General features: G+C 44.6%; 1 protein-coding gene across 1 annotated transcript in view; it reads left to right on the forward strand.

Annotated features, from left to right (window-relative positions):
* The window catches only part of LOC125718016 (protein sidekick-1-like), a 284,877-nt gene that overhangs the window by 186,359 nt on the left and 73,222 nt on the right, over window positions 1-25,296 (forward strand). The window contains exons 6-8 of the mRNA XM_048991479.1: window positions 19,670-19,784; window positions 20,392-20,582; window positions 22,039-22,122. Of these exons, the coding sequence (XP_048847436.1) occupies window positions 19,670-19,784; window positions 20,392-20,582; window positions 22,039-22,122 (390 nt within the window). The remainder of the gene's footprint in view (window positions 1-19,669; window positions 19,785-20,391; window positions 20,583-22,038; window positions 22,123-25,296) is intronic.

Below are 25,296 nucleotides of genomic sequence, written 5' to 3' on the forward strand. Positions count from 1 at the left end.
AAGTAAAACGTTGCAACTCCTCGATCAGTTTAAACAGAACCCAGACATGTGCTCTTGTTTATCTGCATTTTTACCAATTTTCTTGATACAGTAATACCATGTAATATTAGTAATGTTATCATACAGTATGACTAGCACTATTTGGGTGGGTGATCAGGACTGTGATTCTGAATCGGCATCCCTCACTCGTATAGTAAAAATTTTGTAGAAAAGCACCACCCGAATAAGGGTGTAACAGTGCGAGTCATGAATCTGTTTAACGACAATGCAATGTCTACATTTCCGCAAAATCGAAAAGGAGGCAAAAGCAGTTGTCATTGGATACGTTCCTTGTTAATGTTGCACAAAAAGAAAAAGAGCCAACAGATAGCAGTAATTCCATTAGTTATAGTGAAAGTCATCCTACAAAATTACCTTCCTCCCCCCCTTTCTCTCTCATCTCCCTCACATCATCCCCGATAAAGTGCAGGTTAATTTGTTTTATGTATTTTTACTTTATATTTTGTATTAATCATTTTTATATGAATAGTTTTGGGTTGTGGAACGAATTATCTGAGTTTCCATTATTTCTAATGGGAAAATTCACTTTGATATACTGTTTGAGTGCTCTGGATTATGAGCATGTTTCCAGAACGAATTATGCTCGCAATCTGAGGTTTTACTGTAATGGTTTTTAGATACACCTGTAAAGTGGAATGATAACTCTGATGTGAAATGTCCAGTCATTTTATTGGGGTGACACTTGGCAGATCATGAAAAAAGCTATTTAATATCTTTTGAATACTATGGTTGCCTACATACCCTGTATGAATAACGTGGGATGGCCTTTGTGCACTTTCACTTTAAGGTGAGATTCCATATGGTGTCTTTTTTTAACTATTGTTATTCTGGGCACCAGTTTTTTTTTCTTCAGTTGTTCCCATAGAGGAGAAAGCATATGTGCTACATGTGACCACCTAGAGAAAACGCGCCGTACCTATGACTATATATGGCACATACTGTAAAAGGAGGGACAGGGCACTGTGTATAAGGAGAGGGTCGGGTGCTGTGAGTAAGAAGAGGGACAGGGCGCTGTGTATAAGGAGAGGGTCGGGTGCTGTGAGTAAGAAGAGGGGCAGGGCGCTGTGTATAAGGAGATGGTCGGGTGCTGTGAGTAAGAAGAGGGACAGGGCGCTGTGTATAAGGAGAGGGTCGGGTGCTGTGAGTAAGAAGAGGGACAGGGCGCTGTGTATAAGGAGATGGTCGGGTGCTGTGAGTAAGAAGAGGGGCAGGGCGCTGTGTATAAGGAGATGGTCGGGTGCTGTGAGTAAGAAGAGGGACAGGGCGCTGTGTATAAGGAGAGGGTCGGGTGCTGTGAGTAAGAAGAGGGACAGGGCGCTGTGTATAAGGAGAGGGTCGGGTGCTGTGAGTAAGAAGAGGGACAGGGCGCTGAGTATAAGGAGAGGGTCGGGTGCTGTGAGTAAGAAGAGGGACAGGGCACTGTGTATAAGGAGAGGGTCGGGTGCTGTGAGTAAGAAGAGGGGCAGGGCGCTGTGTATAAGGAGAGGGTCGGGTGCTGTGAGTAAGAAGAGGGACAGGGCGCTGTGTATAAGGAGAGGGTCGGGTGCTGTGAGTAAGAAGAGGGGCAGGGCGCTGTGTATAAGGAGAGGGTCGGGTGCTGTGAGTAAGAAGAGGGACAGGGCGCTGAGTATAAGGAGAGAGTCGGGTGCTGTGAGTAAGAAGAGGGGCAGGGCGCTGTGTATAAGGAGAGGGTCGGGTGCTGTGAGTAAGAAGAGGGACAGGGCGCTGTGTATAAGGAGAGGGTCGGGTGCTGTGAGTAAGAAGAGGGGCAGGGCGCTGTGTATAAGGAGAGGGTCGGGTGCTGTGAGTAAGAAGAGGGACAGGGCGCTGTGTATAAGGAGAGGGTCGGGTGCTGTGAGTAAGAAGAGGGACAGGGCGCTGAGTATAAGGAGAGAGTCGGGTGCTGTGAGTAAGAAGAGGGGCAGGGCGCTGTGTATAAGGAGAGGGTCGGGTGCTGTGAGTAAGAAGAGGGACAGGGCGCTGAGTATAAGGAGAGAGTCGGGTGCTGTGAGTAAGAAGAGGGGCAGGGCGCTGTGTATAAGGAGAGGGTCGGGTGCTGTGAGTAAGAAGAGGGACAGGGCGCTGTGTATAAGGAGAGGGTCGGGTGCTGTGAGTAAGAAGAGGGACAGGGCGCTGTGTATAAGGAGAGGGTCGGGTGCTGTGAGTAAGAAGAGGGACAGGGCGCTGAGTATAAGGAGAGGGTCGGGTGCTGTGAGTAAGAAGAGGGACAGGGCGCTGAGTATAAGGAGAGGGTCGGGTGCTGTGAGTAAGAAGAGGGACAGGGCGCTGTGTATAAGGAGAGGGTCGGGTGCTGTGAGTAAGAAGAGGGGCAGGGCGCTGTGTATAAGGAGAGGGTCGGGTGCTGTGAGTAAGAAGAGGGACAGGGCGCTGTGTATAAGGAGAGGGTCGGGTGCTGTGAGTAAGAAGAGGGACAGGGCGCTGAGTATAAGGAGAGGGTCGGGTGCTGTGAGTAAGAAGAGGGACAGGGCGCTGTGTATAAGGAGAGGGTCGGGTGCTGTGAGTTAGAAGAGGGACAGGGCGCTGTGTATAAGGAGATGGTCGGGTGCTGTGAGTAAGAAGAGGGACAGGGCGCTGTGTATAAGGAGAGAGTCGGGTGCTGTGAGTAAGAAGAGGGGCAGGGCGCTGTGTATAAGGAGATGGTCGGGTGCTGTGAGTAAGAAGAGGGGCAGGGCGCTGAGTATAAGGAGAGGGTCGGGTGCTGTGAGTAAGAAGAGGGGCAGGGCGCTGAGTATAAGGAGAGAGTCGGGTGCTGTGAGTAAGAAGAGGGACAGGGCGCTGTGTATAAGGAGAGGGTCGGGTGCTGTGAGTAAGAAGAGGGGCAGGGCGCTGTGTATAAGGAGAGGGTCGGGTGCTGTGAGTAAGAAGAGGGACAGGGCGCTGTGTATAAGGAGAGGGTCGGGTGCTGTGAGTAAGAAGAGGGACAGGGCGCTGTGTATAAGGAGATGGTCGGGTGCTGTGAGTAAGAAGAGGGACAGGGCGCTGTGTATAAGGAGAGGGTCGGGTGCTGTGAGTAAGAAGAGGGACAGGGCGCTGTGTATAAGGAGAGGGTCGGGTGCTGTGAGTAAGAAGAGGGACAGGGCGCTGTGTATAAGGAGAGGGTCGGGTGCTGTGAGTAAGAAGAGGGACAGGGCGCTGTGTATAAGGAGAGGGTCGGGTGCTGTGAGTAAGAAGAGGGACAGGGCGCTGTGTATAAGGAGAGGGTCGGGTGCTGTGAGTTAGAAGAGGGGCAGGACGCTGTGTATAAGGAGAGGGTCGGGTGCTGTGAGTAAGAAGAGGGACAGGGCGCTGTGTATAAGGAGAGGGTCGGGTGCTGTGAGTAAGAAGAGGGGCAGGGCGCTGTGTATAAGGAGAGGGTCGGGTGCTGTGAGTAAGAAGAGGGACAGGGCGCTGTGTATAAGGAGAGGGTCGGGTGCTGTGAGTAAGAAGAGGGACAGGGCGCTGTGTATAAGGAGAGGGTCGGGTGCTGTGAGTAAGAAGAGGGGCAGGGCGCTGTGTATAAGGAGAGAGTCGGGTGCTGTGAGTAAGAAGAGGGGCAGGGCGCTGTGTATAAGGAGAGGGTCGGGTGCTGTGAGTAAGAAGAGGGACAGGGCGCTGTGTATAAGGAGAGGGTCGGGTGCTGTGAGTAAGAAGAGGGACAGGGCGCTGTGTATAAGGAGAGGGTCGGGTGCTGTGAGTTAGAAGAGGGACAGGGCGCTGTGTATAAGGAGAGGGTCGGGTGCTGTGAGTAAGAAGAGGGGCAGGGCGCTGTGTATAAGAAGCATACACAAATACCTCTTCCCTCACCTGTAAATTGTCTTTTATAAAAGAATCAATTAAATAAATGAATCCACATAAAAAAACACCTCTCCATAGCCCCTACAGACCTTTGTATATGAACCATTAGCAGGCAGAGCATCCAAGGGGGATTCAAAAATCTTGAAATATTTTAAATTCGAGTTGAACCAATCTTGGGCTTAAAAAAGTCTTAAGTCGTAAATTTAAGTTTACTACAGTAGGTAATTTTTTTTATTTGAGGTCTTAAACATTCACAGTGGTCCCCCTTATTTGCAGTTTCACTTTCCGTGGTTTCAGTTACCAGTGGTCTGAAAATACAAAACTTTAAAATTCCAGAAATACTTCATGTTTTAAATTGGCATCATTCAGTCAATCAGAGTAAATTGGCATCATTCAGTGGAAATATTGCACCCTCACTCCCAAGATGAAAATCATCCCTTCATTCAGCATCCCCACACTGTGTACCCACGCTGTATACCCACACTGTGTACCCACACTGTATACCCACGATGTGTACCCACGCTGTATACCCACACTGTATACCCACGCTGTGTACCCACACTGTGTACAGTACACAACTATTAGGCACTTGGTACCCATTAGATGGGATGGCGATGATGCTTGTGTTCAATAACCTTTTTTTTTTTTTTTGTAAAATTAAAACAGTGAGCATTGATGCCTCACACATCTGGAACTAGGGTTTGAGTCGCCACCATGGCCCCCTGTCTGGAGTTTGCATGTTATCCTTGTGCTATGGTGAGTTTCCTCTGGTAACTCCAAAAAGTCCTAAAACATGCCTGAGGGTAATTGGAATCAGATTGCCTGTGAGTATGGAAGGTGTGTGAGTGTGCCCTGCAGTGGGTTGGCGCCCCATCTTGGAATAGGATAAGTGGTTATAGAAAATTGATGAGTGAATGAATAGAGTATCATTTTTTTAGAGAGCGACCACATTCACGTATCAGTTATTATAATGTATTGTTAAAAGTTCTATTGGTGTTAAAGTCTTATTGTCCCTAATTTATAAAATAAACTATCATAGGTTAAGGCAACCATTTTTTTTTTTTTGAGCAGAAAAATTGTCACGAAATTAGCATGAGCAGCTATCTGAACACACATTAGCTAGATAACTTGTCTTTGAATCAGCAAACCATGGGAAAGTATAATTTCAAATATTCTAGAATCTGTTAAATCTACCATTTTATATACTTGTAATGTTAGAAAATAGGGCATTGAATGTTTTAATTTGTCTGTTGTTCCTCTGTTTTGACTGAAATTTCTTGGCAGCGGGATTTTCTCATAATTGAGGCACCCATGCCTTGATTGCTGCATTGTAGAGCTTATTATTCACATATGAGTTATTGGACTATTCTTTTATACAAACTTAAATGAATAGTGAGTGTAGTCACTGTAGTGTAAATTTATGGGTATTGATTCTCGTAAGGCATGCTTCTGCTTAAAGTTTGGTCTTAAATTTGATTTTAGGTAGTATTAAAAAGGTCTTTAAAAGGCTTAAATTTCACATTAGGATTTCTGCAGACACCCTGGTATGTATGTTACATTTCTTACTGTTATGTCAGTGAAAATTATGGTGCATATAATGGTGTATAGTGCACAGAGAAATAAATAGAAAATAAACATTTAAAAATATAAATAAATGACATTTTCGAACATGGACATTAAAACATACGCAAAAGAATACAAATGCTTCTGCAAATTGTCATGTAAATGGAATCTACATATCACAACATGGACTCACAGCATTTAGTTAAAGACAAATATACAGTATTAACCTTAAGATTTCCAGGTGATCCATCCAGTGCTTCTATACTGTATATTGTTAAAATTGGTGAGTATGTGTGTGAGATCAGATTAGATAATCGTACAGGGCTGTCCAGGGAATACAATTTCCGACAGCACCAAATCTAGCTTTAAGATGAATTATTATACTGTATGAATTTATGGTACTGGGACTCATTTTGAGTTTAGTTTGAAGTATAGTGTGTTGATCTAGCACTTTCCCCAAAGGCTCTGGGCTGTTCTGTTTTCATGGCGTGTGGACTTTCATTCAGCTGGGGCCACATACACCACAGAACAACTGGCATCCCTTGGACTGGGGACGAGACAATTTCACTTTAATGAATCTCAGATGGACTTTTAAAGGGCCTCCCTTGGCAATCGCAGAATTCTGTGTCCAGGTTGGTGCAGTGAAGCAGGATATGCTCTCATTTCCTCCCTTTCACTGACTTCACCAGAGGTTCTGCACCATGCAATTGGCTGAACAGGAGCAGCCTTGCATTCCCATGAAGACATTCCCATGATGCCATTTCTGCAGGATTCTGTGGCTAACATTGCTAACATTGCAGCTTCCATCAGTGCTAAAATCAGTAACACTGTACCTTCCATTAATGCTAACTTTACATTTTCCATCAACACCCTTATAATTTCCATCAGTGCTACCATCACTAACATTGCACCTTCCATCAGTGCTAAAATAAATGCATTAATTTACCTGTTAATGTAAATATATTTCTTTAGCTACTTTCTTCATTTCTTTATTTGCACTTGTGTTGCTGAGGCAGTAATGTGCTAAAATGACTTCCAAAATTAATATCAGGGCCTTTCTTAGAATCTTTCAGAATAAGAAGTAACGCCATGATAATAATAATTATTATTGTTATTATTATAATGATTATAATAAAAAATAAAAATATTTTTCATCCCTGTTAGCACATTCTGTCTTCATCTACCCCCCCCCCCCCACCTGGCCATGTAGCTAGGTTTGCAAACATTTGTGAAAGCATGGGTCATTCTGAAGATTTTAGTGAATTCAAACATGGTACCATCATAGGATTCCACCTTTGCAATAAGTCAGTTTGTGAAATTTGTTCTCTGCTAGATATTCTATGGTCAAAAGGGATATGATTGCAAAGTCACCAACGCTCTGTTAACTCAATAGCTGCAGAGTTCCAAACTTCCTCCGGGCATTAACCCCAGCACAAGTGGGAGCTTCATAGAATGGACTTCCATGGCCGTGCAGCTGCATGCAAGCCGTTACCAAGTGCAGTGCCAAGCATCAGGAGGAGTGGACTCTGGAGCAGTGCAAACGTGTTATACGGAGTGACAAATCACACGCATACCAAGGCATACCAAGACATTTTGAACAATTCTGAGGTTCCAACTTCAACCCCATCAAATACCTTTGGTATGAGCTCTAACAGTGATTGCAAGCCAGGCCTTCACATCCAACATCACTGCCTGACCTCACGAATGTTCTTCTTGAGGCAAAAATTCCCACAGACATACTTAAAAACTTATGGAAAGGCTTCTCCAAAGATTGGTAACTTTTATAGCTGTAAAGGGCGGACCAGCTCCGTTGCTTATGGGTTTATGACGGGTTGTCGTATAAGTTCCTCTGGATATAATACTTTTGTTGATATAGGTGAGAGCAAGTTTGGCTACGAAGGGCAGCAACTGTACTGTAAGTCAGTGTGCAGTAAACAGAAATAGTACAAGACCGGGTGGAACTTAACTGATATGTTATGATTGTGAGTTTTGTAGTAAGTAGGGATCAGAAGGATCTAGGTGCCACACAGCTTATCCCTAAGAAATTTACAAAAGAGAGGAGGTCAAATTAAAAACTTCACATAAATCTAACATATTTACAAAGTACACTAAGATTGATGAGTTTAATGACAAAACAAATATATAAGAAATAACTTGTTTGCTATGAATTAAGTTTATGATATTAAATTGAATTTGTGACCATGCCCCAGTCAGTGAAAGTATGTTCCCTACCCCTAGACCCCAGAGGGTTAAACTAATATTGAAAAACCATTTGGCTGAACATCATCCAGACCTGTTAGAATCTTATATACCTGGATCATGTCCCCCCTTAGTCTCCTTTGCTCGAGGCTGAATAGATTTAGCTCAGCTAACCCCTCCTCATATGGCATTCCTCTAAGACCAGGAATCATTCTCGTAGCCCTACGCTGAACCCTTTCCAAGGCAGCAATGTCCTTCATAAGGTATGGTGACCAAACCTGCACAATATTCTAGGTGAGGTCTTACCAAGGAACTTTGCAATTGTAGCATCACTTCCCTTGACTTAAACTCCACACACCTAGAGATGTAACCCAACATCCTATCGGCCTTTTTTATTGCTTGCCCACACTGGTAAGAGTGACACATGGAAGCATCAACATATACACCGGATGGGATCTGCACCCATCTTGCAGTGCTCTTCTCCACCCTGGCAACTACGATCTACCTAACATTTCATGCGTATTAGTTGTCAAATAGTTAGTCAAATAGTTTTGAGCTTGAGGCGGTTATGGGTGCCTCTCTTGGGCAGAAGTTCACATCATTGTTAGATATGTTCTCTAAAGTTGCTATTGGCAAAATTTAAGAATTTCCTGGATTTGTGTATAGGGGTGCAGAGCAGAGAGAACAGAGCCCTGTGGTGCTGAAGTGCAGCAAAGCAGACAGAGAGGGTCCCAGCCTCACAGACTGCTTCCTCCCTGTCAGGAAGTTGATATACCCCTGACACGTTCTGGATGGAGGACCAGCTGGGCCAGTTTGTTCTGGAGCCACTCTGGGACAGTAGCATTAAAGGCTGAAATCCACGAACAGGATGTATTTGGGTAGTCCAGGTGTCGGAGAATGTGCAGAAGGCACAGCATCCTCAACTGTGCGATTTGTCCCAGTGGTAGGCGTGTGGTGTGCCAGCGTTAGTTTGCATGACTGGTGTCAGAGTGAGTGCTCTGTAGTCAAATAATCCAGTTTTCTTGTGTATTTCCTAGATATTGGAACAATGGTGGCAATTTTAAAACAATTCGGGGTCCGGACCACTTACAGATAGAAGCTGGATATTCCTGGAAATAGAGCCAGCTGATCCACATAGTGTCTTACAGTTTCAGGTGGGGCAAGCTGCCTTCCTGACGCTCTGTTTTGGAAAGTGCCTGCAGATACCCTCATGTTTCATTCAGAGTGAGGTGTGGGTGGCAGCAAAGGGGATAGAAGGAAGCATGAGAGTATTAGATGGATGGGACTAGGATAAAGGGGGTGTGATGTTACTGGGGGGAGATGAAGGCATGGGCGTAGAGGGTGTTCATGGGATCCTCTCTGTTTCATTCAGCTCTGTATCATAGTTATTTTTTTCCTGGCTGGCTGTACTGAGGTGACTCGCAACACGGTCTCATTTTCTCTCCCCTCGCTTCCCTCACGTTTTGGAGTCCTGCCACTGGATCCAGTGGTAATGGACTCTCAGCAGAAAGCCTTTTTTGCTAAAGGAGTCCCAGAGCCGGCTCATGAAGAGCTTAGTGTGCAGTGAACCACAGTTCTCAACCCATTCCTGCCTCATCCATGTAGTCTCCAGGTGCAGCCTACAGACCATAAGAGGAGACCACCTTCCCCACAGCTAACATTAGTTGCACTGTGATACCCACTCGCTACGACTGGCCAATGACCTCCTAATTAATCTGTATCATGTTTTTGAAATTAAATGATGCTTTATTTTCCATATGCAAATAAGTATGAGTACGTTGGAATGATTGTTTTCATATCTCTTCTTGAAACTTGAAACTCCTTTTGAAACGTACACACAGGTTAGAGCAGAACTTGGGGACCAAGTGCAGGGTCAGCTATTTATCCAAGGCCTCCGGAGCAATCGCTTAAGAGCCTTGCTCAAGGGCCCAATGGCGGCATCAGTTTTCTGGTCCCAGGATTTGGATCGGCAGCCTTCTGATCACGAGTATGAGTCCTGACCTGCTGAGCCACATACTGCCCATACATTTTCCAGGTGATCCTTTGACGGATTTCTGCCTGCAAGTTCCGGATCAAGCGTGTGCAGCACAAAACTAAACACGCTACCCTGGAAAAGTTTGTCACTTGCCTGGCAGTCTCTGCTTCTCAGCTGTTGGGTTTTTAAATCCTCCATCTTTTCCGCAATAGCGTTCTTCACCCAAAGCACCTCCTGTAGATTTTAATAGGAAGCCATAACCTTGAGGAAAGAAGGGCAAAAGGTTTTTCCAGCGGCGTCGGTCCAACTTTTGTGACTTTAGTGTGGTATTAGTATTTGAAGTGATTTTTGAAACCGGCTGTGATACATGAATGGAGGGTGTCCATTAAAACAGCTTTCAAAACTTTCACATCAAGGTCCAAAATGTGATCACAGTGAAGCTTGATTTATAATTTTATTATAATTTGTAATAGCCATATATATATATATATATATATATATTTCTTTTCTTTTCTTTAGGTTTTGTGATTCCCTGCTTAGGCTTTGTCTGAGAGTCGCATGACTTTTAGTTTGGGAACACGTACAACACACCCATTAAGAAGCAGCTTATCATCTAAAACTCTCCCTCGCAGGTGGCAGTCGGCATCTCAGCAGGCGTCTCTGTTTTCCTTTGAGCCTCATGCATTAAGAATCATGCACAGATGGTTTTTTTCTCCACGGGCAGCCTCACTCTGCCCATGTAAAGCGGCACGCGGCGTTGGGGGTTGGGCTCTCGCTGCAGAATTCCGGCCTTTTCTCTTTCACTCATATTTATGTGATGAATGAGACAAACCTCACACATGATGCCCTCCTTCCACCACCTGATGCCCAAGGAACATTGCAGATGCTGTAAGAAAGGCTGAGGAGATGGCAGATGGCACCCCCTCCCCCCAATTTGTATTCTGCAGGTGAAGCCCAAGATCTCACAATATCACGGTGATAGGTGAATTACTTTGAGAGCAAATTGCGGAAAGCCATTCTGCATGCTATTTGAGGCAATAGACGATAATGCAAGGACTATAGAGAAGCACTTACCTTAATATAATTGGTATTTTGCCATTGGGGGGCCATGGCGGGCATAGCAATCAATGTGGATTTTCAGGGCTGCGAGGGTTTTTCTGATGCATTTGTTCTATTGGTCACACGATTAGAGAAAAATGTAGACACCATGGGGATGCTTATATAAAAGGGCAGGAGGAGAGGTTGCACAAACTTAGGCTGTATCTGAAATTATTATTATAATTATATTATTATAATATAATTATTATTATATTAAATTATGTTTGCCGGGGGGGTGCTCTTCATCTGTGTTATTTATGCTTTTTTTTGTTTACCTGAAGTCTAATGCAAACAAAATGTTTGCTGTTTACAGGTGGCTCTTATTTGAGGTGGGGGTTTGGGTTGGGAATAGAAGGCAGGTGGGGGCTAGTGTCGTCCTTGCTGGGACTCTGGAAAATGGCATCTCTGTGAGCCGCTGTAGCAGACTGAAGATGGGCTGAAGGAGAACTAGCCACTCGGTATGTACAGTAGGGACGAGTGTCTGGCTTCTCTCTGTCACTCCCTGTTCCTTCCAGTGTCACTGTAAAGCAGACCTGGCAGGCCAAGGAGGAGGTGCTTCTCATCATTTACCGTCTGCGTTGTGTCACTGCGTTTCCCTGTCCTTTCTGCTCGCCTCTGCCTATGTCAGCCTCACTTCCCGCTGGCGGTACCCTGTCCTCTCACTGTAGATATGATGCAGGAATAAAAACAGCACACATGAAGGAAGCCGACCGAGGTCATACATCAGAATTATAGCCAATGGCCTGCAGATTACTCCATGCCACTCATCTCCAGGCGGTCTACTGTAATTCTGATGTTTACATCGAGGTTGCAGAGAGCAGAACCTTCACCAGAGGAGATTCCTGTGATGGGACTTAAGTAATAAATCAGCACTGCAGATGACTGGTACCACCCAGCCCTGAGAATACTCCTGATCCAGCGATACAGGCAGCTGTGAACTGAAGGCTGAAAGTTGGTCACCTCAGAAGTTACCTCTAGAGGGCTTTCATAGTTCTTGGCCGTGGTATTGCAGAAACCCCCCCTGTTTCTAACTGCAGGTACGATATGCTGGGCCAGAGCAGGCTGCACAGAGCCCGCAGGCCTCGTATCTGGCTTGACATCCGTGTTGGGGAGCTAAAGAAAGAGACCAGGATGGCACAGGAGGGTCCATCGGAAGAGAGCTCTTGTGCTTTGAGGATGCACACTCTTCATTATCACTTTTTTTTAATGAAGCACAGCTGGAGAGCTGCTATGGGTATTCTAGCTCTCTCCACAGCCCCCTCCACGCACCCCAGAATGTGCCACCAGATGACGGATCTTCTGAGGAGGTGTTTGCCTCCCTCATCGCACTCACGTTCCCGTTTTCAGTGGGTGGGGTGGGGGGGGGAGCTGTCGCGGTGACCGTACAGCTCTGCTGGCCCCCTGCCAGAATGCCGTAAGCATCAGTTACACTACAGGCTGCCGACTCCCCCGGGTTGTATTGGGATGCTTGATGCCTGAGGAGTCATTTGTAAAATTTTGGTCTGCAAATGTTTGCTGTTTTTGGGAATTTTCGGGCTTACCTAGATTCAAACTAACAGAATGATAAAAGTAAATTAGACAGGCTGGTAATTGGATTTATGGTGGTGTATCATACAGGCCTTATTTCCCATGTAAATAAAATGTAAATACAGATGTTAGTGCCGTTTTAATTTTATTTTCATCTCATTATGTGATTTACTGTAATATAATATAACCAAACATCATGTATAATTCAGCAAAAGAGGACTTTATTGTTTAATTAAAAACTGGTCAGTGACCAAACGTCGACGAATCCATCCATCTGAGAGGCCCATAGCCTTCCAGAATAACAGGGTAAAAGATCTCAGATGCTCTGGACAGTCACACACCTGTACACCTTTTATACTGGGTAAGAATCCCGTGCACCGCAGGGAGAACCTGCATGACCTCCATGAACAGAGCCTGTGAATTTCAAGCCTGAAATCTGGGTACCTGTATTATAGTATTTATAGCGTTTTTCACTTTGGTTACATATTTGAGGAGATTCTTTCAGCATGGCCCCCAGTGATATCAGCACACAAGTACGTGAGTGTGGCAGCAGTCGCTCGTGTCCGTAGCATGCCGGCCTGCCCACAGAGAGACTGCGGTGAGCGTGTAGAGGAGGTGACACAGAACGCAAATGACACCACAGGCAGCTGCACATTTCCACTCAAACACTTGTTCCTGAGGAGCCTGCCTGAGCTCACCTGACAGTCCCCCTTGGCCAACTTTGAGATTTGGACACCACTGGTACATTATAGTCACTGGCTGTCAGGTCCCCCACCATTTGTCCATTGCTATACACATTGTGTAGCTAACAGTTTATCGGAGGCTGGATTTCCGTACATAAAGAGGATCATGTAATGATGATGGTGACACGTGAGTATCCCAGAATGCATCTGTGCTCTTTCTCATGAGACGTGGTGTATAGCAAAACTGCAGGAAATCTTGTCAGGTGTTTTTATCAGTACTGCTGTGTGAGGGTTTTGCTGAATGGTAAAAAAGTAAGCAGATAAATAATTAGGGTAATAAAAAAACTGATTACCAAATTTAGGGCACATTCAGTCAAAGAGGAAACCTATTATCTAACCCCTCCCTTATAGAGCACATAAAGTGGATGGCTGCAAATTAATTCCTGCGACTGGCGGAATGTCTTAGATAGCAGAATAACGGATGGGGCCCCTTTCCCGACGGGTTTATGGCTCCCGTGGGAAGGCCTCTTCGGGAAAACTTTATCGCTCTGGCCTTATGCCAGCGAAGGATCCACCTCCATGGCCTGGGGGCAGAAAATCAGCTGTCAACCGCAGCTGTAACGCGAGTCTGGGAAAAAGGCCCACTGCCTCAACTCTTGAGCAGGATATAGACTCACATCTCCCCCAGAACAGATCAGAGTCTCGGGGCTATTGCGGGTGGCCACTAGTGGGGCTGACTGCAAAGCTGGGGTGGCCGGGGGGGTGAGAGCAAAGGTGGGTCCACATGGGAACGGAGCATGTTGATGTTTTTAAGGAAGAGGGACAATGATCAGTCTTTTATAGTCAGCATGGCTATCAAGAAAGGTATTTATATTATAGAAAAAAAACATTATGGTCTGTCTTTAAATATTCTGTCTTTAAATGTTTTCCTCCTTTCATTAAACAATATATAATGTTGTTTCTGTCACTATGGCACAATGAGTAATTAATAATTAAGCTATTGACTAGCCCCTCTTTCATGTGTAACTTGCAAAAAGTTCATTTAATCTTGCGCAAACGAGCCCTATTCATCAAGCATTTCCCGGGATACTAGAGGAGGACAATTTTAATTGACTTTATTAATCGACGTCAATTGTGATTTTAGATCCTTTTTTGTGGGGAAGCGTGACAGTTCATTTTGATGAAAAGCAGTATTATAGATGATTTCATAATGTCCTTCACTAAGTTACACCATTTAATTATGCTCACCATGAGAGGGTGTTAACTTTCTCTATGCTGAGTTTTCAGAGAGAGATCTCCGCAGCCATGCCCGTGAATCTCTGTTGCGTTTGGTCATGCGTCAGCTGGATCCTTCCTTTGAACAAGACAGTGGGTCTCAGGGGAGGAAATGCAGAATCACTTATCTGGAATTGTACAGAACTGGTATCACCTGACCTTTAGAGTGGAAAACAAGCCATTGACTTCAGGTGAAACACCAGCTCGCCCAAAAGCCCCTTGGAGATGCCACAGTAACATGTTTTGCACCATAGTTAAACAAAAAAACAGGCTTTTAAAGCCAACCTCTGGTTCAATGGGAGACACTTAATCCTTGTTGAGACTCTTGTCTCCCATTGGCTGATCTGACTTGCCTTGGATGTGCCTTTACCCTGTTGCATGCATAGCCCCTGTGCCCTGAATTGTAATTTAGTCTGAAGTTGTTTTGCATTTGTGTCTCACCACATTGTCTGCTGCTATGGTAATTATAGCCCTCTGATTTATTAACCTGTTAAGCATTTCAAGCATCTACATCTGTCTAGATGTTAGCACATGCTAAATAAATAGTAGATTTATCCTTATACTGCAGCTGGTTTTCTTAATGTTTTGTAAATAAAACTGCAGAGTAGGGTCTGTAATTAATTTCCCACAACTGGCGCACATTCAAGGCAATAAAATCCACTCATTACAGGATGATGGCACCTGCCCTTAATGCTGTGTGTGGTCCCCCTCCACCTTCTGCGGTCCCTCTCCACCTTCTCTTAGCATTGTCTGTGGTTCCTCTCCACTTTCTCTTAGCATTGTCCGCGGTCCCTCTCCACCTTCTCTTAGCGATGTCTGTGCTCTCTCTCCACTTGCTCTGAACACCTTCTGCGGTCCCTCTACACCTTCTCCTAGAGCTGTCCGCAGTCCCTCTCCAGTTGCTCTGAGCACCTTCTGCGGTCCCTCTACACCTTCTCCTAGAGCTGTCTGTGGTCCCTTTCCACCATCTCTTAGCGCTGTCCGCAGTCCCTCTCCACCTGCTTTGAGCACCTTCTGCAGTCCTTCTACACCTTCTCTTAGCGCTGTCTGCGGACTCTCTCCACCTGCTCTGAACACCTTCTGCGGTCCCTCTACACCTTCTCCTAGAGCTGTCCGCAGTCCCTCTCCACCTGCTCTGAGCACCTTCTGTGGTCCCTCTTCACTTTTTCTCAGTGCCATCTGCAGTTCATGGTCCCTTTCCATATTGTCTCAGAGTTGTACATGGTCTGTGCTCACCTTCTCTCAGCACAGTTCGTGGACCCTCTCCAACTGCTCTGAGCCCCGTACCTAGTGCGTCTCCAGCTTCTCTCAGGGCTGTCTGCAGTCCCTCTCCACCTTGCTTCAGGGTCGTCTGCACTCCCTCTCCACTTTCTCTGACCACCATCCACGGTCCGCAATCCCTCTTCATCTTCTCTCAGCCCCATCCGCTGTCCCTCCCCACCTTCTCTCAGCACCATCTGCACTCCCATTCCACCTTCCTTCAGTGCCGTCCATGATCCCTCTCCACCTTCCCTCTGCACTGTCCACAGACCCTCCCCACCTTCTGAATATATTGCACTTTTAAAGACACCCAAAGTGCTTCACAAAAGCAATGGGGAGCCGCTTCACTCACCACCAATGTGTGCCACCTCCCTGGATGATGCGATGGTAGCAATTGCACACCAGTATGCTCACCACACAGTAGCTAAGGTGGCGAATGGGCAGAAGTGGATTCACCAGTTAAATATAGGGGATGATTAGGTGGCCAGATTCCAAAGGACCAGACAGTCAAAATTGCCCAGCGATCTTTTATCACCTCAGAGAGTCGGGACCCCAGTTTTATGTGTCTTCTGAAGGACGTCACCGTTTTTACAGCATAGTGTCTCCATCACTGTCCTGGGGCATTGGGATCAACACAGATACAAGATGGGCTAACCTGTTGGCCCTAGCGACACCTCTTCCAGAAGCAACCTAGCTTTTCTTGTTGGTCTTCCGTGGCACCTCTCTACCTTCTCTCAGCATCATGGGCCACAGGACATCGCAAGCCACAGTTTATGTGAAATCACTGAAGTGACATGATAGAGTCTGCCATTATTATTGTTCCTTCTCTTCCTCATGCCTATCGGACAGCAAGGAAGAAGAACCGTAGACCTCTCGGTAAGAAACCTTACGGAAATCATCATCGTCACCTTCGTTTGCCTTTTTGTTCCTTTTTCTTCCTTGCATTCTCTCTCTTTTTCACTTGTTTTGGACAACAAAATATGACATCAGATTTTTATCATTATACAGCGCTAAAAGTTTACAAAGACATCAGCCAACTGTTATTGCTCGTTCATACTAAAGTTTCATCTTGATGTCATAACCCGAAGACTTCTTTATGTGTTAGATGCGATGCCATTTCTGCTTCTCAAAATGTGTTATATTTGTTAGCTGATGAACCACACAGAACATTTTATGGTGTTTCACTGGGACATCAGAGTTCAAAGGCCCCTGGTTTTTATGTTGGGCTCCCATACTGAGAAGTGATCGGAATAGGACAGACCCTCAGCCATCCTGCTGAAGAGGCACTCTGGCTGTCAGCTGCCAATCAGATGGTTTCCTGTTCAAGTCCTGTATGGCCATTGCTGATGTCTGTTTTTTTTTCCTTGTCTTTTCATGACTGGCCAGGAAAGATCTATAAAAACTGGATTCAGAGCTGTCACAATTATTCGATTAAACTTGATTACTCGATTATTTAAAAGCATTGGTTAAAATCTTCTTTTTGAGCACCCGGCAATATGGTGGATGGAAGACCATCCATACACTTAGCAAAACTATTAGTTGTATGGAATCACTTCACATTAAAAGTGAATGAAAATGCAATCATCTGTTTGTATTGCAAAGCAGAACTTAAATATCTCTGCAGTCAGGATTGACGGGCTCACCCAGTAAAGCCAGTTCAATCATAAATATGTGCTATTTACTGTAGCTTCTCGAAGTATCCTAGTCACTTTGACATAAATCATTTTGCTTAATATTATACATGTATTATATTATGTTATAGGAAGCATTGGGCTATGACAAATGGGCTTAAGCATAGATACTTGAAAGACTGGGGAGATACAGATGCAATAGTTCTTCCTGTTGTCTGGAGTGGAGGACCAGTGGGAAATGTCATCAGTGGTCAGAAACTGCTTTCTGTCATTGTACCGCTCAGGTCTGAGATCATGTACCTCTATCCAGACTTCTCCAGAACCAGTGGTCCGTGGCACATTGCTGGGCCCCATAATGAGGGTTAAAATCCAAAAACACACTGATGTGGGGTTAGTCAAAGGGACAGATTTGCCCTTGAGAGGTAAGTGGGCTTTTGAGAAAATGAGCTCCGAAGTTAAAATTTTTTTCAAAAAAATCAGTTTGCCTATACCCTACAACTGATACATATCATAGGTAGCACAGAGGTATAACTTGCATAATAATAACTTATCCAATTGAAAATATTCAATAAAAAGGCGGTAGGGGTCAAAAATGTGGGACAGCCCCCTTTACCTCTCAAGGGCACAAATCACATAAGGAATTTTGGGTGTACTTGGCTGTTTGTTTGTGGGTTATACCCATAGGACATCAGTGTAATGCCTATGTGGTGGCATGATGCTCTCCAGAACTAAATTAAGCTGGTCTATTGCTAACAATGCCTTCTGGCATGCCAGAGTTACGAAAAACATCGCTGAAAATCATATTGGCAAGTATGCCAGTGGAGAGGGTAGCTTGGGCAAAGGGGTAAGATGGCACATCAATGCACCGCGGAGTTCTGCTAGATCCATTGGTGGCGAGTAACTCGGTAATGCAGAATCCTGCGGGGAGCAGAGATGATGGGAGACATAGTTGGCAATATAATCCAGGGTTAGAAAGCCAATAGATCTGCCCTGTGGGTGCAAGGAAAGGCATGCACTCCTGCAGTCACATGGAGGAGGAGACACACACTAGAACTTAAAGAGGGATCATGAATCAAGCTCGCAAGATGAGGAATCGCAAGCATTTCAAAGTGCACACAGACATTAAACAATGTTCATCCATCTATCCATCCATCTTCCAGCTATGTATCTAATACAGGGTTTGGGGGGTTATGGAGTTTATCATATGACACAAGGCTCAGGTACACCCTGGACAGGATACTAGTCTATCCCAGGGTACAAACCAGGGGACATCCTGGATGGGATGCCGGTCTATCACAGGGTACCAGTCTGATGTGCACCCTGAATGGGGTGCCAGTCTGTTGTACAGTCACACACTACAGGCAGTTTTGAGACACCAGTTTAACAGCATATCAAGGGACTGCCAGATAGGGGCCCTCACTGTGCCCCCATGCTGTCCATAAGAGAGTAATGTGCAACGTCTTTCTTTGTGTTTATAATTGTATGTGTCCTGATTCTGTGTTGATTATCCTGTATTTGTTTGTTTCTGCCTTTATTACTGTTTTGCTGCCACTGGGACTGTTTATACCAAATAGATTTTCTTTCGGTTTTTACTAGGAAATGAGAATCTCACAAGAAGGCTTTAATTGCCTCCCCTGTATGTTTCTTCATCAAAGGCTATACACTCATCTCATGGCGTCTTTTAAATTTCCACACTCTGCCCTGTTGCTTTCCTTGTTAATTTTTTATTAATTACATTCATGAGATGAACCAAAGCTGTGAATTTTCATATGGAGTCAGAGGGATGTTCCTCCCTCATGTTAATTACCTTACTTTGAAAAAACAATTAGTAGAAGAATCATTTCACTTAAACGAATAAAAACTCAAGTCTCCCATCAGTCATTTGTGAAATGCTCAGTCTCGTCTTTCTTGTGTGTCTGCAAGTAAAAAATCCATGCATTCCATGTAAAAGTAGAAAATAAGAGTAGAATTCTGTGTGTTACTCCACCTCACAACCGTGCATCGTGGAAACGATAACTCAGCGCCTCTCAGTCACCAGCCAAGTAATCTATTGATAATTGAAGGCACCAGCTGCTCTCATAGATTTCCACTATTTTGGCAAAAACATGCCTATTTAAGACGACGCTGGTTAATGAATGACAGAGTGATCCGAGTTCCCCCCCCCCCCATTTTAACTCTGCATGGTGGAGAGGCTCACAGAGACTCCCTCGTTTTAGCTGGAATCACTCAAGGGTATTCTGTGCGAATACGCATTTGGCCCATTGTCTTTGCTGGTTTAACCCTGAAGTGGAAATAAGTGGGGAAGGATTATGGTCGTGACTGTGACCTTCCTGAGAAGTAAAATACAAATCACACAGTTATGCTGACTCCGTGGCACATGCCTGGAATGATCCATTGCTTTTGTAGCTGCTCGGGGCTGATCTGCGTTATCGGGGATCTGCTTGCTTTAGTACAGCACGTAACACGAAGCCCTGATTACGCCCCGTCTCTCAGCACAGAAAGCTTATAAATCACTCTGTTGGACGTGAGATGTTTGCTGGTAGAGTCTCAGTGCTGGATGACATGTGTTGTTGTGTCTTTCCTCCACCACCTCCCCCCTGAAGCAGACTCGGACTCCTCCGCAGACCCTATGGCACCGGTGATCGTGATCCCCCCCAGGAATACCACGGTACTCGCTGGGAGTGGTGAGGCGTCCCTGGAGTGCGTGGCCAATGCCAGGTGGGTCTCCCACACCACCAGGCAGGTGTCAGACTCTGAATACCTGACTTCGTCTACAGACATCAAGTTTTATTGGAATTCTTGTGCCACAGTTGCAAGGGAGGGAACAATAGGACTAACAATAGTACAATAAAGAACAAGAGGGCGTTGCAATAAAACACAAAATAGGAATTTTGGTTGTCCCAAGGCGATTAACAAGGTTGCCTGGTGATCCATTATTACATCACTTGTACATCATAAAAACAGTAGTGGGGGGGGGGGGGGGTAGTGTAAATGGTGAGCTGGCTATGAGAGGCTACATTATTCTGTTATTGTGGCTGGTAGGGACATTTTTACTAGGATGATTTACTTTGGGGTAAATCACAGAATTTACCTCTGGATGGGAGGATCTGAAATGCAAGCAGGTGAGAACCAGGACACCTACATGTCCACACGTTTTCTGTACTATGCTGTGTCAGTGTCTTCACCTCTGAAAGGGCTACAGAGGCTGGGGGGGGAGGGGGAGTAGGGGGACATCTACCAAAAGTTAAAGAAGAGTGTGAATGTTTCAGATTCTCAGTGTCCATGTGTCTCTGCCCGCCCCCCCTCCTGCCCCCCCACTCCAAAGACCCATAGAAAAGCTGAGCATTACCTGGAAACACAACGGCGTGACCCTGGCCAGTGCAGTGGGCAGTTTTGGCCGGAGGATGACGGTCATCAACCCCACCTCGGTGGATGCGGGGCTATACATGTGTGAGGCCACCCTGCTGGACAGCAGTGAGAAGACAGCTGAGGCCCGAGCCTTCCTCTCCGTCATGGGTAAAGCACCCCCGCCCCCATCTCTGCACAGGCATCACTGAGATCCCCGCTGCTAACACCGGGCTTCCACCTAGATTGTTGTTTTTGTTGTTGTGGAGCCGAAACCGCTGCCCCATAGAACACAGTTACAGTTACAGTTACGAAAAAACGGGGCTACAAAATGAAAAGTCAAACTGACAGCCTGTTTCTAATCGCTGTCTCCAGAATGAGCTAGTGTGGGATGAGTGGACTGTCCCTGAGACCCTTAGCATTATGGGGTGGTGCCACCCATGGAGCTGCTGTTTAATAGTTATGATTTCATGGTTACAGCATGGAGTCTGTTTGCTGTTTGTAACCATCATTCTGGTATCGCTCTGCAGATAAAGGGACCATCCATGTGAATGGAGGTGCAAAGCAAGCCTTCATTATACAGTGTAAAACCTCTAAATATAGAGGGTTTGCCACTATACATTGTGGGTTGCCCTCAATTTAAGTGTAAACAAATATCTATTCACAGTTTTCCCCCGTATATTAAAAGCACTCACCAGCCATCTTGTGTTATCAGGAAACCGCACTCTTCTGCAAACTTCATAGTAGAAATATAATAACAGAACTATAATAGAAATGTTTTTATGGCAGTGATTTTTTGTTATAGGCTGTTACCAAGATGGCAACACGACTGTGACAGTTATCTGTGGCAATTATCTCTGAGAAAAACACTGTTTGGGTTTTCAGGACTGAACTGAACACACACTCTTGCTCTCTCTCTGTCAGTCATTGTCTAATAGTAAAGAACTGCAATGGAAATGCTTGTACCATGCAGTGAAACTGCTAAAGTGGCCAAACTTTTAGCAGATGCTGCATTAAGTACCGATAAACGCAGTATGAATTGACAACTGGTGTTTGCTTTATTAAATTAAAGGTCACTGTCTGCAATTTTATCAGGAGAAACTTTTTTTCTTTTGGATTTTTTTCTTTTTTCCTTTCGGATTTTGGTTTTTGAAGGGAATTTAATGGGGCTATTATTATAGTAAAATTATTTGTATGTGTGTGTAGAAAGTTGTTTGAAATGGTTTATGTGTAATCAGATTTGTAAATGTGTAAAAGAATCTATAAATGTTTAATGAGATTTGCAAGTATATTGATATTTGTACATTTGTACACAAATCTGTAAATGCATGCATATTTTGGCTGTTTTGCGTGTGTTTTCTGCTACACTTCTGATATGGCACATCTGCAAATCTTTGTGTATAATAATAGCACCATATCAAATTGCTTCTACCAAACTCATCTCATCTCTTTCATTGATAGACAGAAGCTGTTCCGATGTGTCTTCTGATCTATATGCCGGTTATTTTTGGGTGGTTCCCCTGTGGTCCTCACATTGGGCCTGTTCCCTTTCATGATCCCCAAATTTAAGCCCCACGTAGGAACCCCACTCTAATGTGTATTTCTTTTTGTCATGGTTCCTTCTCAGAGGCCCCCTACTTCACGGCTGAACCCCAGAGGAAGATCATGGGAGAGGTGGATAAAACAGTTGACATCCAGTGTCAGGCTAGAGGTGGGTTTTCTCTTGACTGTGTATCATCAGAAAGTTTTGAATGATAACATTTTGGAGTATCTGTGTCCCATCTTAAAGTTGAACCATTTTCAGATTTTGAACTGAGAAGCTACAAATTTCCGCAGGAAAAAATGTGGATCACTGAGCTACACTACAGTCTTTTTTATTTTCTTTCCAGAGGATGTATCTGCATACTGTAGATTTGGTTCATCTCTGGATATCTCCGTCAGGGAGGAAATGAACCATGAACATCTCACTCGAGGGCCTTCCCAAGCTGGCGGGAATATTAGTACGCCCTCTTCCTGTTCCCTAGCGGTGTTGACAGGGTACGATAGACAAAGCCTGATGGGACTGCCCAGTGGGGGTATGAATCACACTTCACACCAGTGTCATGCTTTGTGTTTAAAACTAGGTAAATTCTGCTCTTCTTTAGAGCAAGTTTTATTTTCTTCTGAACTAAAACCAGCCCCCACCCTGATTGGTAAGTTTTACCCCTGGTACTGCGTGTGTGGAGCATGTTATTGATGCTCCATCATCTTTATTTCTCTCTGTTTTTGTTAATCCAAAAAATAGCTTGAATGGCCCATTTGGGGAGCCCCCTACCCATGTCAGCCTAAGTCCTCTGCCACCCAATGAGCACATGTGTAGTTCCCTGTTCTGTCAAAGCTTCCACTCTCATCATGTACCCTTACTGTCAGCTGGACCCAAGAATTAAATCACATTAATCGGCCTTTTAAGAATATCGCGGTTTTAACTTACCTTGTTGCCTGGCTAATTGGAGACGGACGCCTTTGTCACTCAAACTCTCAGTCCTCACTAGGGCTGACACTTCTGATCTATAGAAAGGAGCCCCCCCACATGCACCCTCCCGGGTCCGCAGCGAAAAAATCTGCGAGTTAGAGGTCTGAAAATAGTAGACAAATCGCAAATCGTATAGGATCAAAACATGAAATAACAGTTTATTAAATCACATAATATACAAGATGGGTACACACTCAACTGCACTGACATGTTCCCTGTGCACAATAAAAAAAATAGGGCTGTGAATCAATTAATACATTGACCAATTAATCACACACTTTTTACAAATTTCACTGCTAATATTAAAACTTATAAATATTTATACATTGAATCCCCAAATTAATATAACATTAAGACAATTAGGAGTACACATTGGGGTCCATTGTTACAAACTCCTTACCATAACATATTAATATGATATAATTCTTAAAATCAGTTTGAAGATAGACTCATATTACACAGCTTCAATGTCAATTAAAAAAAAATCTATAGTAAAAGTATTTCATCAAATACAGGGCAAGAGTTATGTGAGTTGAGCCTTGTGTTCTACAAATAAAGTGGGGGATCATTAGCTAACAGTTATGGGCGTGTCCAAATCCATTTTGCTATTTTGACGGCAGAAAAAACAGACTTTGCACCAGCGCAAGACGTAACATGCAATGAGCCAATGAGAAAGGTGCGTCACCTCACCTTTAAAAGACAGCGCGGCATGGTATGCTGTGGATTGCTGTTACAATGGTGTGTCTGCTCATGCACGAGGTGAAAAGGAGCAAGCACATGATCTACAGGAGTAGCACTGTTCCACGTAGGCCTTTTTGGGTAAAGCAGACGTGGGATGAGCTAGCAGCTCGTGTGTCCTCATTTTCTGGCATCATTAGATCACCCGCTCAGTGCTGAAAGTGCCGCAACGATGTCAGAAGGTGGGGAAGGTCGCTGCTGAATGAGTGCAGCGGCTGGGAATGGAGACTTAATCATGCCTGTGTGTTTTTTTAAAAACATTTTGGGTCTGAAGTTCACAAAATATAAATAAAAGTGTTATCTTTCTTTAAACAAAACACAGCCTGCAGTTTTGATGGTTAATGTTCAAATAGAAGGCAATAGGGCTGTTATTTTACTACATCTCACAATATAGATTGCTTACTGGGCTACAAATGATTCAGCTCTTGGACCAGATGATCCCGTCCTGCCAGTGAGGCTGCCGGCGTACACTCCTCTGCTGGCATCGGCACATGCAGTTCAGCATCACGCCTTCTAAAGTCCTCTAGTTTGTCCTCATTTATGTCCAACAGACATCCATCACACATGGCAATGTTACGCAACATACTGTACAACATGCCACAAAAAATGCCGCAACCTTCTAAGGGCTGTGTTGCGATGTTCAGCCAGACTTATCTACATCTCTGAAAGGCATTTTCAGCAATCCAACTGTCCTTTCGATTACAGTACAGATACGTGCTTACAGTAATTCTGATAATTATCTCGAATGATTTTTTTTTTTTAATGATACGGTTTCTTCACTTTATAAATGTTTTTTCCTAAGATGTTTCATTGAACGGTATGATTACATGAAAGGACCAGTTGTACTCTATAATAAAATGTATATAAATATAATAGCAAAGAGCTATTAGTGCCCTTTGAGGGTGTAGCTGTGTCCGTAATGAGAGTCTGGCACCCGCGTGTTTCTGTAGTGTGCCGCATAAATATTGTTTAACAACGTGCCACTGACTTTAGACGTTTTTGTTAGTCAAAAGCGCAATATTATTTTGCTGCCTTAAAATAGCAACCAACACCACTCTTAGGAGAAGAAAGCAGATGCAAAATCATTTGCTATTTTGACGACATGCACACATGGCATGAAAATGAGCAATTCACTGGTACGAAACTAGAAAAACCACTTTGTGTCACATTTTGCCCCGGTAGAAAATAGGGCCCATTCTGTGAAAGCTCTTCTGTCTCCTTTGGATAGAGTGCCAGCTCATTGGCCTCTGTGCTGCCTGCGGTAGCACTTCTGCCAGTCTTATTCGCGAACTTTACTGGTAAATTGTCTTTATTGGACAAAAGCATGGGTCAGATATTTGAGGGAACAGATTCGGAATCTTGGGGGTGGTACCTTGCTCAGGGTACCTCAGTGGTGCCTCGAATCCCTGACCCACAAGGCACCGCTGAGGTACCACCCCCAAGCACTGCTCCCCAGGTGCTGAATTAGCTGCCCCTTGCTACAGTATGTCACAACGTCACATATAGGTTAAATGCAGAGGACACATTTAGTTTTTTGTGCACTGTGTGCTCTGGTGTGTCAGCAATGACTACTGATCACTAAAATAAAAAATAAAAATAATAAAAATAAATTCTGCAATGTTCATGAACTGTTGG

Source organism: Brienomyrus brachyistius, chromosome 22 (genome assembly GCF_023856365.1).
Source record: "Brienomyrus brachyistius isolate T26 chromosome 22, BBRACH_0.4, whole genome shotgun sequence".
Taxonomy (NCBI): domain Eukaryota; kingdom Metazoa; phylum Chordata; class Actinopteri; order Osteoglossiformes; family Mormyridae; genus Brienomyrus; species Brienomyrus brachyistius.